At 38.7% G+C, this 15737-nt stretch overlaps 1 protein-coding gene across 1 annotated transcript in view; it reads right to left on the reverse strand.

Moving 5' to 3' along the window:
- Positions 1 to 4099: 4099 nt before the first annotated feature.
- Positions 4100 to 15737, reverse strand: part of USP7 (ubiquitin specific peptidase 7) — a 72896-nt gene continuing 61258 nt past the window's right edge. The window contains exons 22-31 of the mRNA XM_034065644.1: positions 14599 to 14752; positions 14159 to 14226; positions 12964 to 13072; positions 12791 to 12868; positions 12333 to 12433; positions 11610 to 11709; positions 10652 to 10771; positions 9224 to 9295; positions 8230 to 8320; positions 4100 to 5478 (exon numbers count right to left, since the gene is read on the reverse strand). Coding sequence (XP_033921535.1) covers positions 5372 to 5478; positions 8230 to 8320; positions 9224 to 9295; positions 10652 to 10771; positions 11610 to 11709; positions 12333 to 12433; positions 12791 to 12868; positions 12964 to 13072; positions 14159 to 14226; positions 14599 to 14752 — 1000 coding nt within the window. The 3' untranslated portion in view covers positions 4100 to 5371. The remainder of the gene's footprint in view (positions 5479 to 8229; positions 8321 to 9223; positions 9296 to 10651; positions 10772 to 11609; positions 11710 to 12332; positions 12434 to 12790; positions 12869 to 12963; positions 13073 to 14158; positions 14227 to 14598; positions 14753 to 15737) is intronic.

The following is a 15737-nucleotide window of genomic DNA, read 5'->3' on the forward strand; positions in this document are numbered from 1 at the left end:
TGTTGGCGAGTTTGTTCCTGGAGTTTTCTCCGAATCACTATGGATGAGGTACCTTGCCTGCGCTCCGAAGGATCCGTAGCCACCTTGTAGTTAAAAATACCTTAAAACTTCCCAGTTCTTCTGACATTAAGTTTGATCGAGTTATTTGTTGCAACTATTTAGTCCACTTAAGCAGCAGAAAGTGTGACCCTCAACAGCCACTTAGCCACATTGGCTCCAGCACCGCGGGGATCCCCTCAAGGCCAGGACTCGCCGCAGGAGGGGTTTGCCGCCATCGGCACGCAGAGCCCTCCTCACCTCAGGACACCAGTGGGGGACACCAGAGAGCCCGACAGCCTCCCCCGGCGGCGCAGGCCGCTCCGGGAGGGCAGCCCAAGCCCGCAGCCCTCCCTCGCTGTCCTCCCGTAGCAGCACTGCACACACAGAGCCCTCAGCGCAGCCCCGCCCTTCCCGCCACACTGCGCCCCCTTGCGAGGCCCCTTGCTGCAGCAGGGTGGACGGACGGGGTTTGACCCGAGCTCCAGGGCTCGGACGGCACAAGCCATGCTCCTGACCGAAACAAGCACATGGGATCAACGCCAGCGATAACGTAAGGCGAGCGTCTTCCTTTCCAAGCAGTTCAGAAAAGAGAGGGAGACCAGGCTGGGGCAGCGTGCCAGGCACCACAAACAGGCCCGGTGACCTGCTGAAGGTGAGAGCAGCAGCACTGAGGGATGCTGCTGAAGGAAACCGTGGCTACTAGGCCAAGCACAGTCAGTAGAGCAAGCACAGCATGATTCAGCATGCCGCACATCTGCAGCTCTACGGGCTAACCCGTGCTGATGAGCATCACAGACTAAGAAATAGCGCCTAGAGCAGACCTGGACCTCCTCAGGACTTCAGCACAGCAGCAGCCAAAGCAAGCCATGTGGACCCATCACCTGTGTGTTACTGGTGTATGCACACTTCAAAACTCACTACCTCCAAGAGCACAGGCTCCACAGTGCAATTCCTCAAAGGAGGCATTTCTGTCGAGGCTGCCACGTTCCACCTCCCCATCCAGTGGTATAATTGTAAGTGCCTTCTGTTGTACCAGGTCAGTAATGCCCCATCCACTGGGGACCCAACCTACATCAACCCAGGGTGAAATAATACTACATGGATTAAATCGACAAGCAGTCATGGAGATGTCAGCCCAACAGTTTTCATGCCATTTCACACATTATTGTTAAATGTTAGGATTTTTCTTCATTTTAAAATCTGGCTGTGAAACACCAAGATTTGCTGTTAAGTAATAGTAAAGAATCTATCGAACCAGTAACAGGAGAAAAGGTGACAGCAAAAACCCACATGAATATATACATAAGAAATTATTTGTATGATTTAAGATGTGCAGGAATCATTTAACAGAAGTAGTTGGATCATTTTTACACCAATAGTTGGAGATGTTTAAGCAACAATATAATACAATACAGTAAAGTATTTAATAACAAAATGCAGGCTTCCAGGCACAGCCTGATGGTTAGCAAATATAATTTACTGTTGCTGTGCTTGGTACATGGCTAACTTCAACATCACCTGGGACAGAAATGATATTGAGCACAGATTTGGGCACAGCACACTTGAGTATTTCCCCTTTTTTCTGACTCTAAAGACCAGGCTGGTTTAAAAGCCAACAATAAATGACACCACAGCATTCACACACCAAACACTGATGCTCTCTGCCTCAATATCCAAATCATTGTTTAGTTCCTCCAAGAAAAAACGAGATCAAAAACTGGGAACTGCCACAGAAGTCAGCATTTGCCTTGTGGCCAGCTCTCCCTACACTGTGAATGTCATTCTTAACACACAGGTCAGCTGAATTTTGCAGGATTTATCTCCTTGGTCTAACCAAAATCACCCCAACTTCTGAGCGACTCATTAGCTTTCACATCCAATCTTCTCTAAAATGAAGAGACAGGACACCAATCCAGTGTTTATCCTAGTCTACTTTATTTACAGTATGTACAGTTCTTACAGAAAATGATTTCTCACAAAGGATATTCACCAGCAAAACTACGGCACAGCTTGTATTTGGGCCCTGACACCTGCAGCCAGCACAGAGCCCACAGGGCACGGGGTCCGAGCTCCAGTGGGATTCTGGATGGGATGTGGGCAGGATGCTGGCATGCCAGCTCTGGAGGGGCAGCAGCTGAGGTAGATCCAGTACGCAGGAGGCACTGCACGTTCGGCACATCCTGCGGCACATTGGCCTGATCCCTCCAACGCATCCTGGGGCAGCACAGGTTTGTCCAGGTGTTGCTCAGTAGGCCTTCTTGTACACAGGGTATATCACTCTCTTGGCTATCACCCTCTAATCAGCAGCTATGTCACTGGTGTGATTTGCTTAGATCTCAGAGAATGCTTTGGACTCCTTTAGGATAAAAGGCACTATGTAAATCTACAGGAACAATGCGTGCTATTTTCCTAGGGAGCATTCAGATGGGCCATTTAACATCATTTTGTTCTGATGATCTGTACCATGAAATTACATCCTTATTGCTTAACACTTATATTAACTTCATTTAATGCATTCATTGCTTATTATCCAGACAATTCCAAAATCTGAATAAAAAATCTGAAAGAACTGTGATTTTGAGGACTGTATTCTTGTAAATGTTTTTAGAATGAACTAAATATACTGCACCTGAGAAACCTCCTGTCTTCCTCTTCTCTTCATAGGTGTTTCCACTTTTGAGCAAGTTACTTGTGCTCCAAAAAAAAAAATTACTTTATTTTTTCATTAAAAACCTTCAGTTATTGAGAACTACATCTGGAATGCCTGAATGTATCCTCTCTTCAAAACTAGCGAGGGAACAGCACAAACACTGAAGCACGTTAAAACTCGTCACCTAAAAAATCAAAAGGCACCCAAAATTTACTTCGTTAGTGGTATTCTCTTCTGAAATAGGAAGTATTGATTCCTTTAGGTATTTCCTAAAAGATTCCAACATCCTATGCATGAACGTGAAAAAATAGTGACATTTGGCTACAAGCTCAATTTTAGATCAGTTACTGTAACATTAAAGTCACAAAACATAATTAGGGCTTACTACTGCTGACCAGAGTCTCTGATTTTACCAAAATGTTTTGAATACAAATCCTATCATTTGCTGAAAGCCTGCAGAGACAATCCAAGGACTAGTAAGAACACCAGTTGGATGGGGTGTAATTCTCACCACTTTGATGCAAATACAAATTAAAGGAAAACTTTATCCACTTAAGGCAAGTCATTTAAAACACTTCCCTCTACCTGGAAGCTCTGCACTCAGGTAAAAAAAGAAAAGCCTTGACTAGAAATCGGAGACAGTTAAAAGCACTAAAAGATATAAATTAAAACAAACAGACAAAACCCAAACATGCCTAAAACTTGAGCAATTAATTATTTTAAAGCTAAAAGAATGAATTAGATCTTTAAATTTAAAAATCCTTGCTGGTGTTTTCAGTAATCAGCAGAATCCACCTCAGAAAAAGGTATAAAGGCCATCACATGTACTCACCCCCTACTAAATGTTTACTGACAGGTCTGAGAAAGGGAAGCTTCTAAGCATTTTCTGTTTTGATTATGAATACAGGGAACACATTACAGTGGGAATCTATTACTCTATTTAGGAAGCTTACCTTTAAGACTCCAGATTTCACTTTACAGCATTTAAAGTATTAGACTTGAGAATCTGGACCACAAAATTTTGTACAGGCAGGCAGAGTCAAGTCTACCACAAAAACTCTACTACAAGCTTTACAAATGAACTAGTAAAATAAGTTCTTCCATTTGTCTTATTTGTACATGGCTCCTCCCTGGAAAACCTTTTATTGATTAAGCTCAAATTTGACGAGATAGGAAGTACAAAACAAAAGCAAAACAAAAAAGCCCCTCCAAACCCAAAACAACGAGACAAAATCCCACAAATCTTCCCCAAAACAAACAACATGAGGGTTACACTATTGTTAACACTTAAGAAAATAAAACAAAACACCACACCTTTAGCAAAACCTCACAAATAAAAACAGTTCCCAAAACTCTATTTCCAAGGAGAGGAAAAATCTTCTTCAACGTCCATGTCATCACTCACCGAAAAAAATTTTATAGAAAATTTTATTCAACATACAACATTTTCCAGCAAAAAAAGGCAATATACAGGAAGAGTTGTTGTACACTGCGGCTACAGAAACAAAATAAAATACTGGAAAAGAATGTAAAATTAAGTGTGAATTGCTGATTCTATCTTTACTGCACTCAAAACTAGACACGCGGCTGGCATTAGCTCCAAAAGAAAAGGAAGCAGTCTGGGGACTGAAATAAAACTACACACAATGAATATCAACATCAGTGAAATTCACTTGCAGACTCACCCAATAAAATTAACCTCCAAGTGTTAAATTGTACATGTTCAGTCATTAAATATACAATTCCATCTTTTCTTTTTTTTTTCTTTTTTTTTTTTTATTCCTCCTGTTTTATACAAAGTCAACAGCTTACTAAACACTAGTGAGCATGCCCTCTGTGCTAAAAGGCTAGTTCCTGTGTTTTCCCCATCTCTTCCTATGGTAACTAAATTAATGGTATTTATAATCTTTTCTCTTGCTTTTGCCAACTTTTGAGTGTCATTCTATTTGCCAGAAGACGGCAAAACAAATCGCAACAGTGTTTATCAATGGTTGAAAATTTAATAAAAAGACCCAAATATCTTTCTTTTTATGACTCGGGATATCCACTTGGCAAAACGGGACGCAAAGTAGTGACTAAATTAAATGAAAACTAGTTTATTACAAAAGAGTCTATGCAGCTGGAGGAGACAAAAATCCCGAATAAGTGCCAACAATGTACACAATGAAGTAGAGATTGCTATTTATTGATGATGTGAGTTTTTTGCATTTACAAATGCACAAAAATGTCATTTAAAGTATAACTGAAGGAAATAAATCTGATGTGAGTCTAAACATAAGACTTACTAGCTGCAGTGATGGTGAACACCATACTGGGATGGGCAGCCAGCCAGCTTATGCCATCTATAAACGTACTACAGACAAATATTTTGCCAATGTCAACTGTTCTACTAAACTCTTCCCTCATTATGCTGACAATTGCCTTGCATTATGTTTACCATAAAATAACTCTCATTGGCATCCAAGCTTTATAAAAACACCTTCATTTTGCTCAAAAAGGGCAGTCAATAGATACAGAGAAGCCAAACTGAACAGCCTCAACAAAATAAAATTAACATCAGCAGCAAATCCTCTTGCTGAAGACTTCAGATATAGTGCACGTGTACCAAAGTTCTACAGTTGTTAAAAAGGTGCACACACACACTTATTTTTGTCCCTTGCCTTGACAATCTGGTTAAGTAAGTCAGTTATGGATTTTAATAGCTTTTTCAAGGTAAGTGTAGCGACTTCTCTTTGGGGCTTTATTGAAATGGTCAAGCCCTAGCCATGGCCTTGGATGAGACATGTTGCCTAGAAAAGAAAAGAGAAAAAAAATAGTAAGCTTTAAAATTAAATTTGAAAGTTTCCTTTACATAAACTAGTGATGTGTGTCCTGTTCACAGTTTGCAAGAAATCCCAATGTATATAGAAGAGGACTGTAGAATAACCCTATAGTCCACAGCCAATAGGGCGGCATTCCTGATCACTGCTTTTCTTCCAAGAACACATTTGACAGCCATTTCTGGATCAGGTAGCAGACTTCTCTTCAATCACTTACAGGAGCTCACAGCAGTGAAGTGGGCACTAAGGAGAACTGCTGTTATAATTTACAGCCATAGGCACACTGAAGTACCAGCCTCCACCAAAGTGCTGAGCCTCTGAAACAGGAAGGCATCCAGCATCCAAATATGACAGCATACAGTCTTTGCCATACTAGAAGTTCTCTCTGCTATATTAATTTATTCTTATCACCTGGTTTAAGTGAGAATATTTGTTAAATTAATGTAAAATGCAAACAATCCATTAATAAGTCATGTAACTGACCTCCTCTTTGTCTTCTGAGGAAAAAAACTTAAGTCATATTTAGGCTGTATGGAAAGCATACAGATTTTTTTTTCTCTTGTTCAACCCAATAGGGTTTTATCTACAACCATTTTTCATGAAAATCCACAGTCCACATACTTCTTGCAAATGGGAAAAATTCTCTTTTAAGATGTCCTCAATGCAGAGCATCAAATGTGCTTTGAAGTGAAATGATAAAGGCAGAAACTAAATAGCCCGCCAGCAAGACAAGCACACTCCTACATTCAAAGCCATCAACTGCAACCACTAAAGCATAAACCACTTGACCTTTCTGGTTGCCTGCATCTGCATTTTTGGGTATATTTTCTTCAGTCAAAAGTATTTATCATTTTCTTTGACATAATAGTCAATGCCAAACATAAACCAGAACTGCCAATCTTGCTGAGATCACCTGAATGTCTTTTAAAGAAAGAAATTAAGTCCTACACTTAGTGCCAGTACAATTGTTGCTAGAGTGCATCTTTGTAAAACCAGATGGAAACTATTGACACCAGCTACATCAATCAAATTAGAGAATGCCAAAGCTTTGGTTTAATCAGTCCAGCATGTGTTCAAATTTGGTATTTGTAGAAACATGTGAGCCCCACTCCTTGAAATGCTACTTTAAAAGCATCAGAGCATCATATCACCCCACACAGTAATTCCACGGGTGGTGGGATGAACTCTATCAAAGGAGCAACTTCCCATGAGCTCTTAAACTAAAGCCCTTTAATATCTCATTCCCTACAACTCTTACAAACAGTTCAAGCTTTCCCTTTTCCAATTTCTGCCATGTTCTGTATGCTTGACCTAGTTACCTGGTTAGCCTTTCATATTGTTTTGGCAATATTGGCTCTACGTTGTTCAGAACGTCCAACAGTTCCAGACTATTGCCTTGCCCTATGGAAGATGACTCACAGAAGAAAATCAAGATGCTGCCTGCTCTGAGCATACAAGAGAGAGTTTATGTGCCCATGGAAAACTGTCCACCCCAAGTTCATCATCCAGACACTCCTCACAGCTACTGCAGAAAAAGAGATTTCTCCAGTGACACGTGCCTCTGCTCACAGACGACTTATGCAGACAGATGCAGGCATTCAAAGCTTTGGCAAGTCCTCTTGTATTCACAGACATAAACCTGGCTGTGTAACATACCACAACCAGAGAATGTTTTGCTAGGTTCCTGCAAAATACTCAGTATAGGTCTCACTCTCTGTGGGTTTTGAAATAAAGGGGCAGTTACATGATTTAGTCACAACTGTTACATAAATCCAGAACACAGCTTGAAAAAAAACTGAGTGAAAGTCTGGTCCTAAGCATAACCTGCCAACAAAAGACAGAGCTTGTAACTGTCAGAAAAACAGAACTGTAGAGCAAGATGTCCTCAATCTCATTTCTACCAGCTCACAAAAAGGAACACTCAGCTAAACTAGGGGTGGAAATACCCAAATGAATTCACGGCTTTCAACAGAGCCCTGACTGCAGATTCAATGGTGCCATTCCCAACTGAAACTCTCAAATTCCACTGTGGTGGAATTTTTGAATTATTAACCTAGTTTCTCCCATGTGTAAATCCCTCCAAGAATATAGCTTTAAACATTGGCCAAGTAAGCAGGATGGGAGACCATTCACAGTCAAATTCAGAACATACCTGCATTTGTAGCTTGGCCGATCAGCTCTTACAAAAATAATCTAAACAGCACCCTATTCACATTCACAATATTCTTGTTAAGATTCTCCAGATTCATTGAAGATATCAAGAATAAAGAAGTATCTTCAGTGAATATGAGAGCTCAAATACCTCTTTGCAGCACATTCAAAATAAGGATCTTACGATAAGGCACCTTAATGCAATAAAATGAGCGTATACTTCAGTAACAATGTCAGAATCTAACATAAAAAGGAGCAGATGGACAGTATAGATAAGATACAACTGATGTTGTTACTCTCTTCTGTAAAATATGTTGATATTGACCCATTTAGTTACTCAAATACAAACTTTCTATTTGGAAGGAAACAGATTTAGTTATTTGTATGCCTATAAAATACAAATTCTCAGACTAACATATACACTTAAGTGTGTGCACAAGTGTATATAAATACTTTTATATACAAGGAACAAACCATTTCTGCATCCTGAGTGAAGAACAATCACATTATAACAACTGGCAGAGCAACTTCAGCAGGTTAAAATAATAGTGAGGTTATCTAAGAACTTACCAGGTTGGGGCTCAAAGTCTTTCAAGTTCACTTCATACTCATCTTCATTGAGATATTGGTGTCGGCCCATCATTACAATTGCAAATTTAAACTGTGAAAAGGGGAAAAAACCCAAAAAAACAGCTGGTAAGATATCACATTAAAACAAATCCTTCAGATCTAATTTCACAGTCTAACTTGCAGCTCACTCGAAGTAGTATCCTTCAGGGGTTGATAAAGGCTAATCCTGTTTAAAATGCTCAATAACCTGCATAATGGGAGAAAATGAATGCTCAGGAAATCATGAACCTGCTTCTGGAGTACTGTGTCCAGGTTCAGGCCCTCCAGGGAAAAAGAGATGGCAACAAATTGCAGCAAGTCTAGCAAGCATCTGGGGGGGGCTGGAACATACAAGAAGTTAAGGGAAATGGATCTGTTCAGCCCAAAGAAAAGGCTAATAGGGGCATCCAGTCTTCCACCAACTGTGGGATGTTACAACAGGAACAGACTTTTCTCAAAGAGCTCTACAGCAAAAAGACAACAGGCAACCATCACAAGAAGTTGCAAAATTAAAAATTCTGATTACATATAAGGAAAACCAAAGTCTTCACAATGACTGTGGTAATGCTGTAACATACAGGGTCCAGAACATGACACGATATCCATCCCTGGCAGTTTTCAAATTGCAACAAGGTAAGACCCTGAGCAATCTCAGATAACTTTAAGCTAGTTCTGCTCCAAGGAGGAACCTGAAGTAAGTGGCTTCTAGGGGTCCTGCACCATCTAAACTTTCGTAGGCTACTTTAATGTTTTGCCAAGTACCTCTTTTGATGCAGGACAGAAATATTTCTACACATCCTACCTACTAATTCTCAGGAAAAAGCATTATTAAGTCAAACAACTGTTCAATTGATCAAAATTTACACTTATCCCAATTCTGTGGTGTTTCAACTTCTTAAAATAAACTCCTTTAGGGTCTATAATCAGCAATTAAACTCTCACAACTGGCCATTACCTTTTCAAATTCTTTTTCTTGTATGTCCAGCATTGTCTGAATCCGCTTCATAACCTCTCTGAAGTGTTCACCCTAAAAATATCAACGAAATGTTCAGTATCAGAAAAATACAGGGATATTGTTAGTATTTCCTGCTTCAACCTTCGTTGAAAAACACTGCCTTAATCTCTCAGTTATTTACAAAACCACACAAGTGTCAACATCATCCTCTGAAATATGGAATAACAACATAAAACTTGCTGTAAACTCATCCGCTTTAAGTCTTTGCATAATCATGAATCAGTAACTGTCCCATAGATCAACCAAGCACTGCTGATGATATGTGCAAGTCAGGTTAAAGTTAAGAAACAAAGTTAGAATATTAGCAGCAAAATCAGAACTTGGAAAAATAAAATTTACATATTCTTTCTAAGCACATCGCTTTTGAGAAACCTCTACACCTGTGATGCTCCCACTCAATCAATAACCATTTATTGTGTGTTTCTGCATGCTGTATATGTAAGCTGCCAAAAAAAGTGATGGATACCATCAATTTAAAGATCAATAATATACATATATAATATGTATATTATATATATATTACATATATATACACACACTGCTGTAGAAGCACTGCAAATGGTTTTCACCAGAAATCAACATGCAGGTTTTACTTCATATTGATAAAAAAAAATAGAAATACAGTAAAATTCTATGCGATGCAGAGATGTGAATTTATTTCTCATTCCCCAACTTCTAGGAAAAGTAGGTAATTTTCATACGAACTAATTAACGTTAGATTAGAAGCAAATTGCTAACTTCCCCAGAAATACACGCTCTGATATTCAAAGAATCTCTATGACATTCAGCTGGAGCAGCATCACATAAAAAACCTTAAGAATTTAAATAAAGCTTTCAAAATGAGCTTTCATGCTTGTATTTGCTTCAAGCCCTAGAAGATAAAGCACATTGAATCACAGAAGCTAGGAAATGCAATGTCATCTTAGAAAACGTTGAAGGAAGCAAACTCATTTTCCATCATCACGTGTCTCAGTAAGAAACCAAGCAACCACTGCCTAGCTACTTTTGCCAACAAGTCTGAACCACAGTTATTAAAGTGGTACTAGAAATAGGATTCTGTTTTGTTGGAGAGGGGAAGGAAGGTTTAGAGGAGGGTCAAGGGTAGTACTGTTTTAATAGCATTTCAAGTCCTTGGCCAATGCAATTAATTGTTTCTAGATATTGCACATACTGAAACACGAAATAGTCTGTATATGTACAAGAGAACTGAGATGGTAAACGATTTAAATAGAAAAAAGCATATATGGAGCAGAACCTTTTATACTAGAGCAATATTTTTCTATACACTTGTTATGATTTCTTCGACATTACTTTAAGAAAACATCATCAGTATAATCCCATGGGGAGAAAAAGGAAGGCATACTGTACCTGGTGTATCCTCAGCAAGAATGGAATTCCAAATGTCCCAAAAACCTCTTTGTGGAAATGTGCCACTGTGATTAGCATCTCATTTTCTTTATCTATATCTACCTGGTCCAGAGGAATTTCCTAGATCCAGACATAAAGTTATAACTGCAGTCAGCTGAAACTTCCCGAAAAAGTAACTTATCAAGTAACTAACAGCATAACTCATGCACTGTTACTGATGTAAACAAGACTATTTGAATGCAATCAAAAGAACCATGCTGTCTGACATAGTTTTTTTTCAGGTGTTGCTCACCCCTGGCAGGACTGTATTTCAGCTTCCCTAACTCAGTAAATACTGTCCTGGCTTTCTCAATTGGCATTTTGGACATACAATCATCTGTCAGCCATAGCAGTAGCTGACAGCAGTACCTCAAGCCCTCCTGTCATCTCCTCATTAAGTTTACACTGGAAACTTTTTTTTTTAAATTTCTGATCTTTGAGGCAAGTTAACAGATTTGAATGATGAAATGTTTAAAAGAAAAAAATAAGTCACACTGTAAGGCTCAAATTTGTCTCAAGAAGCTCAAATTTAACAGAAAAGGAAACGAAGTATTCTTGAACACTTAACTTCAGAGTATGAAAGCAGGTTCTAAGCATAAACATTTATATCATAAGTACTCAAACTGGAATTATTGGTAAGGCAGCAAATGGCCTATGCACAGGCCCTTGCTAAGTCTTCATGCAATAATAAACATTACATAGAAAAAATCAAAAATGAAATTATTATAGGGAAGCAGAACAAAGGAAAAGTTTTAGAAGTTACTATCTTTAAAAACACATCCATATTATAACATAATCTAGCTTGCTGCATGTATCACACTATTTAAAAATCAGAATCCAGCAAAGGAGAATTACCACTTCAGAGAGTTTCTTCTCTCAGAGTCAAGTTTTCAAGTTTCTGTAAGAAAGTAGTATTTACCTCTATTCGAAACGTTCGACTTGTTGCAGGTGACAAACACTCTAACAGCTCATCTTCCTGATGGACACCAATTATTTTGTAACTTACAATTTCTAGCAGCCTTAAAAATGAACAAACAGGAAAAGCATTAAAGCAGAAAAAAACCCCCAACAAATTAAAATAAAAAACCCAATCAATGCAACATTTCTTTCTCAGACATTGAGGATTAGTGCAGTTAGAATGTAAAAAGATGCTACAACCGTATTTGTAAAACTTTAAATTCAGTCTTTAGTAAAAATTAAGCTGTAAAGCTAAAGGAAGTTAAAGGAATTACTGGCTCATGGTAAAACAAAAACCCATTGCATGCAACTACAAAATAAAGGGGTTTTCTAATTTAGATTATTTTTAAAACTCTCTTTAAATGACCCCGCTTTTAACATCTAAAAAGTGAACAACAGCATGAAATGCGGGAATTGGAAACAATTATTACATTGCACGGTAACAAATACAGTCGATGAAATTATGCATCTCAAGGATGTAACTTTATGAAATACAAAACAATGATATAAAATTTGTATTCTTAGTTAATAACTCCGTTAACAACGTGAACCCGGAAGCTTTTTAACACAGTATCAGACTATTATTTGCTAATAACGTTCTCCACAATATTTTAAATTCTATGGATAATTTTCTGTGTAAAATCCACATGATCACATAAAAGAAATCACAATCTTCCAGCTTTACCTTAATTTCCCTGAACCTTTTTCAGAGAGTTCTACAACTTTTTTACATTCTTCTAACAGGTCCCGCACACACCCATGCTTATCTGGATATACTGTTATTTCCTAGAGAATTTGAAACAGGAAAATCATCAGTAAATCTGGAAATGCAAACAGCCATACAGGAGATTCTTCATCAAAAATTAACCTTCAAAATAAAATAATTATTACAGTGAACATCTGGGTTATGTTAATTTTCCAGAACTGACCTGACTTTTAAACAGTTATTTGTTATTGGGTTTTGGCTGTGGGAGATTTTTTGGTTGTTGGGCTTTTTTTGTCCCCTTACATAAGCTACAACTTTGTTCTAATTTTGTGTTGTTGAGGGACAACAGTGTGTAAACCATAATCACAGCCATACCACAGCCATACCAGCTTTGACACAGAAATGACAACATGTGTATAACAACCAGTTTCACTCACCTCTTCCCTAAACTGGCTATTTAGCCATATGCATTTAAAACTTCTTCTGTTTTCAAAATCTGTTATTTTCATTTTGAGCTTAAAGAAGAAAAGAAAAACACTTTAGGCATACTTTGTACAGGGTAGAATTATCTTTTTTTTAATTCACACCAAAAAAAACAGAAGACTCTTACCTGCTGATAGTAAAGTTTCTTAGGTTGCCTAGGCTTGAAGAACTGCAGAAGATCTCTTAAAGTACCTTCATAATTATGTCTAAGAGGATTACCAGGGCCATCCCTATAGCTACAGAAAGAAAAAGAAAAACACTAGTATCCCTTTACAATCCACCACTGCTTAATACACCAAGCACATTTTTTTTTTCTGGCTTCCAGTTTTACATAGTTGCAAGCACAGCCTAAGCAGCATTCTATTCAGTGCTTTAGTCATTTAGAAACAGGTGAGCATATGGGAACAGAAATACAACTTACTGTGCATGTTAACCCTCTTGGAAATTTATAAGCTCACTTTTAATGCTACAGGGTGGCAGACCTACATTTCTCTGAAACTATTACAGCAGCACATGTTTTAGCCTGTGAAAGGTTAATTTGTAGAGCCATATGACACAGCAAATTCCAGAGTGACCACAGCACTGTCAACTATAAAGAGCTATTCAAATGATGACAGACTCGCTGGTGACAGAGATACCAGCTTAATAGAGAGCAATCTACATGAATACAAAAAGATTATGTCATTTGTGTGCGTGCTTTATTCCTGCAGCATATACATGTAACAACAAATACACATGTTTTCTGCTATCATTTTATGCAGACTGAAATCCAATTTTACACAACTGTGGCTGACACTTTAACCAGAAATGTCCTTTTAAGCAGCTGTGAACTCTTTAGATCATAGCAGTTTTCATAAAATCTCATTTGCAGACATTGGGGGAGGAGAGGAAATAATCAGTAGAGTAACTTTTGTATTTAAACCTGTAAAATCAGCAAAAACCCTGCTTTTATGTGCACTGCTCTTCCCAGTTCTGGAAATCTGCATTCACTGAAACAGCATGTACATTAATTTAATAACTGGTCCCATACAGTAAGGTTTTGAAGCAATTAATGAGTTCATAAATTTAAACAATTAGTGCAGCTTTTTTTCAGTGACACTTAGATCTCTTCTAAAACATACAATTCTTTGAGGGTCTAAAGCCATTCGCTGCAGCACTTAAAACTGTGCAACTTGCTGTGCATGCATGCCAGAACACTAATGCTTCACTGGTCAAGAGTTAGTTAACTACCTGGAAAAGCTACAAAGTAACTGCCACCTATCTATAAAATACTATAATAAGCATTTTAAAAGAATAGTTTAGACACAGAAAATTCATCTTACCCTTGGGACTTGAAAAACTGTAATAGCATTGGATCCGTATTAAGCCTTTGTGCAACTGTCTTTGCAACCTGCAAATAAAGTTTTTGGTACATTCTGAGTTACTACAGGCAGTCGTGATATTGCTCTACAATCACAGAGTCATTCATTACACAGATACATTATGCTATTGAAATTACCTGACAAGAGCAGAGTGGCCTATCAAAAAAGAACACTATAGTCAAATAAGTCATTATTAATAAAACTAGGGGGTTTTGGAGCATTTTCTTCTCACAAGCATTAGTGGCTTCCTTAAATTTTTCATTACCACAATCCAAAAACTAGTGTACAAGAACAGATCTACTCTTTTGTAAAGTATGCAGAATGCAATGCACTTGTGAACTAGTGCAAAAGTTACTTTCAGAACAAGGAAACAAAAGCAGAGAAACAAACAGGACACGTGCCTGAAAGTAATTCATCCTATTGGATAAAGTAACAACAAAGCCTGGGTCATTTGGGATGGTTTTATCACAGAAAATGACATCCACACGATGATAGAGGTCTCGGAAGTATTCTTTAGCTGTTGGTAGTTCACTGTTATCATTTTCTGGGTCATCCCTACAAGAGTAAACAAACAATAATACCGTTATGTATCACACTGTTACATACAGAAGCAGTTAGGGCTTTTAGAAACATGTCCTATGGTATGTCAGCAACAGTTGAGATACAAAGAAATAAAGTTTAGAAACCTCTGTAAAGAGCCACCACTTGTACACAGTAGGACTAATACAGTCAGTAGTGACCCACACCCCTGAGTAGTTCTGTGCGGTGCAAGGGCAAACACACTTGCACACTGTGATCACTTGGGCAATCTGGCAACACCCTGGATGTGGTCGTTCCGCAGCAGCATTCTAGCAGATATAGTCCCTCCCTCCCACCCTGGCACATCACTGCACGTCTGTACTAACGTTGCCACAGCTTTCCAGGTACTCCTGTATTAAGGTACTACTGCATTAATTGCTTTGCACAGAGGCCAGATGTACAATAGCACTCCTTGAACCACAGAAGCAAGAGTTGACACAGACACTGGTTTGGGTCACTACTGACCGGTACCCCTATCTTCTCAGCAGAGAAATAGCACCAGGGTACAAGCTGTGCACTTACCCAGGAGTCAGCAGCCAGCCAAAGGTGCATAACACCAACTGGGTCAACAGGGAATGCGAGCTCCAAGGCATGACATGAGAAATACATTCATCTCACATAATCTGGGGTAAGAGTGCTGAAGATAGACTAGCTGGCTTCCACCCACTGTCAGCCCATGGAGAGAAACAGAGCAACACAGTTGGGTGTGACCATCAGGAGTGAGAGCATAGAAATGCTGATTTATAGCCCTGACAAGCTTATGAAAGATCCCTTTAATGGATACAAGATGCAGGAGTTCTCCTTTTGCCTTGGAGAAAGCTCCAGTTGAAGCACCAGTACACCTATGAGTTGCATATGCTCAGGCAAACTGGGAGCATTTCATCACCGCAGACTAAGGACCTTACTGTGAGCATGAGTAAAAGGAAAAAAAGGGAAAGCAGTTTAGTTTAGTTCTAGGCTG

This window comes from Melopsittacus undulatus, chromosome 8 (assembly GCF_012275295.1).
Source record: "Melopsittacus undulatus isolate bMelUnd1 chromosome 8, bMelUnd1.mat.Z, whole genome shotgun sequence".
Lineage (NCBI taxonomy): Eukaryota > Metazoa > Chordata > Aves > Psittaciformes > Psittaculidae > Melopsittacus > Melopsittacus undulatus.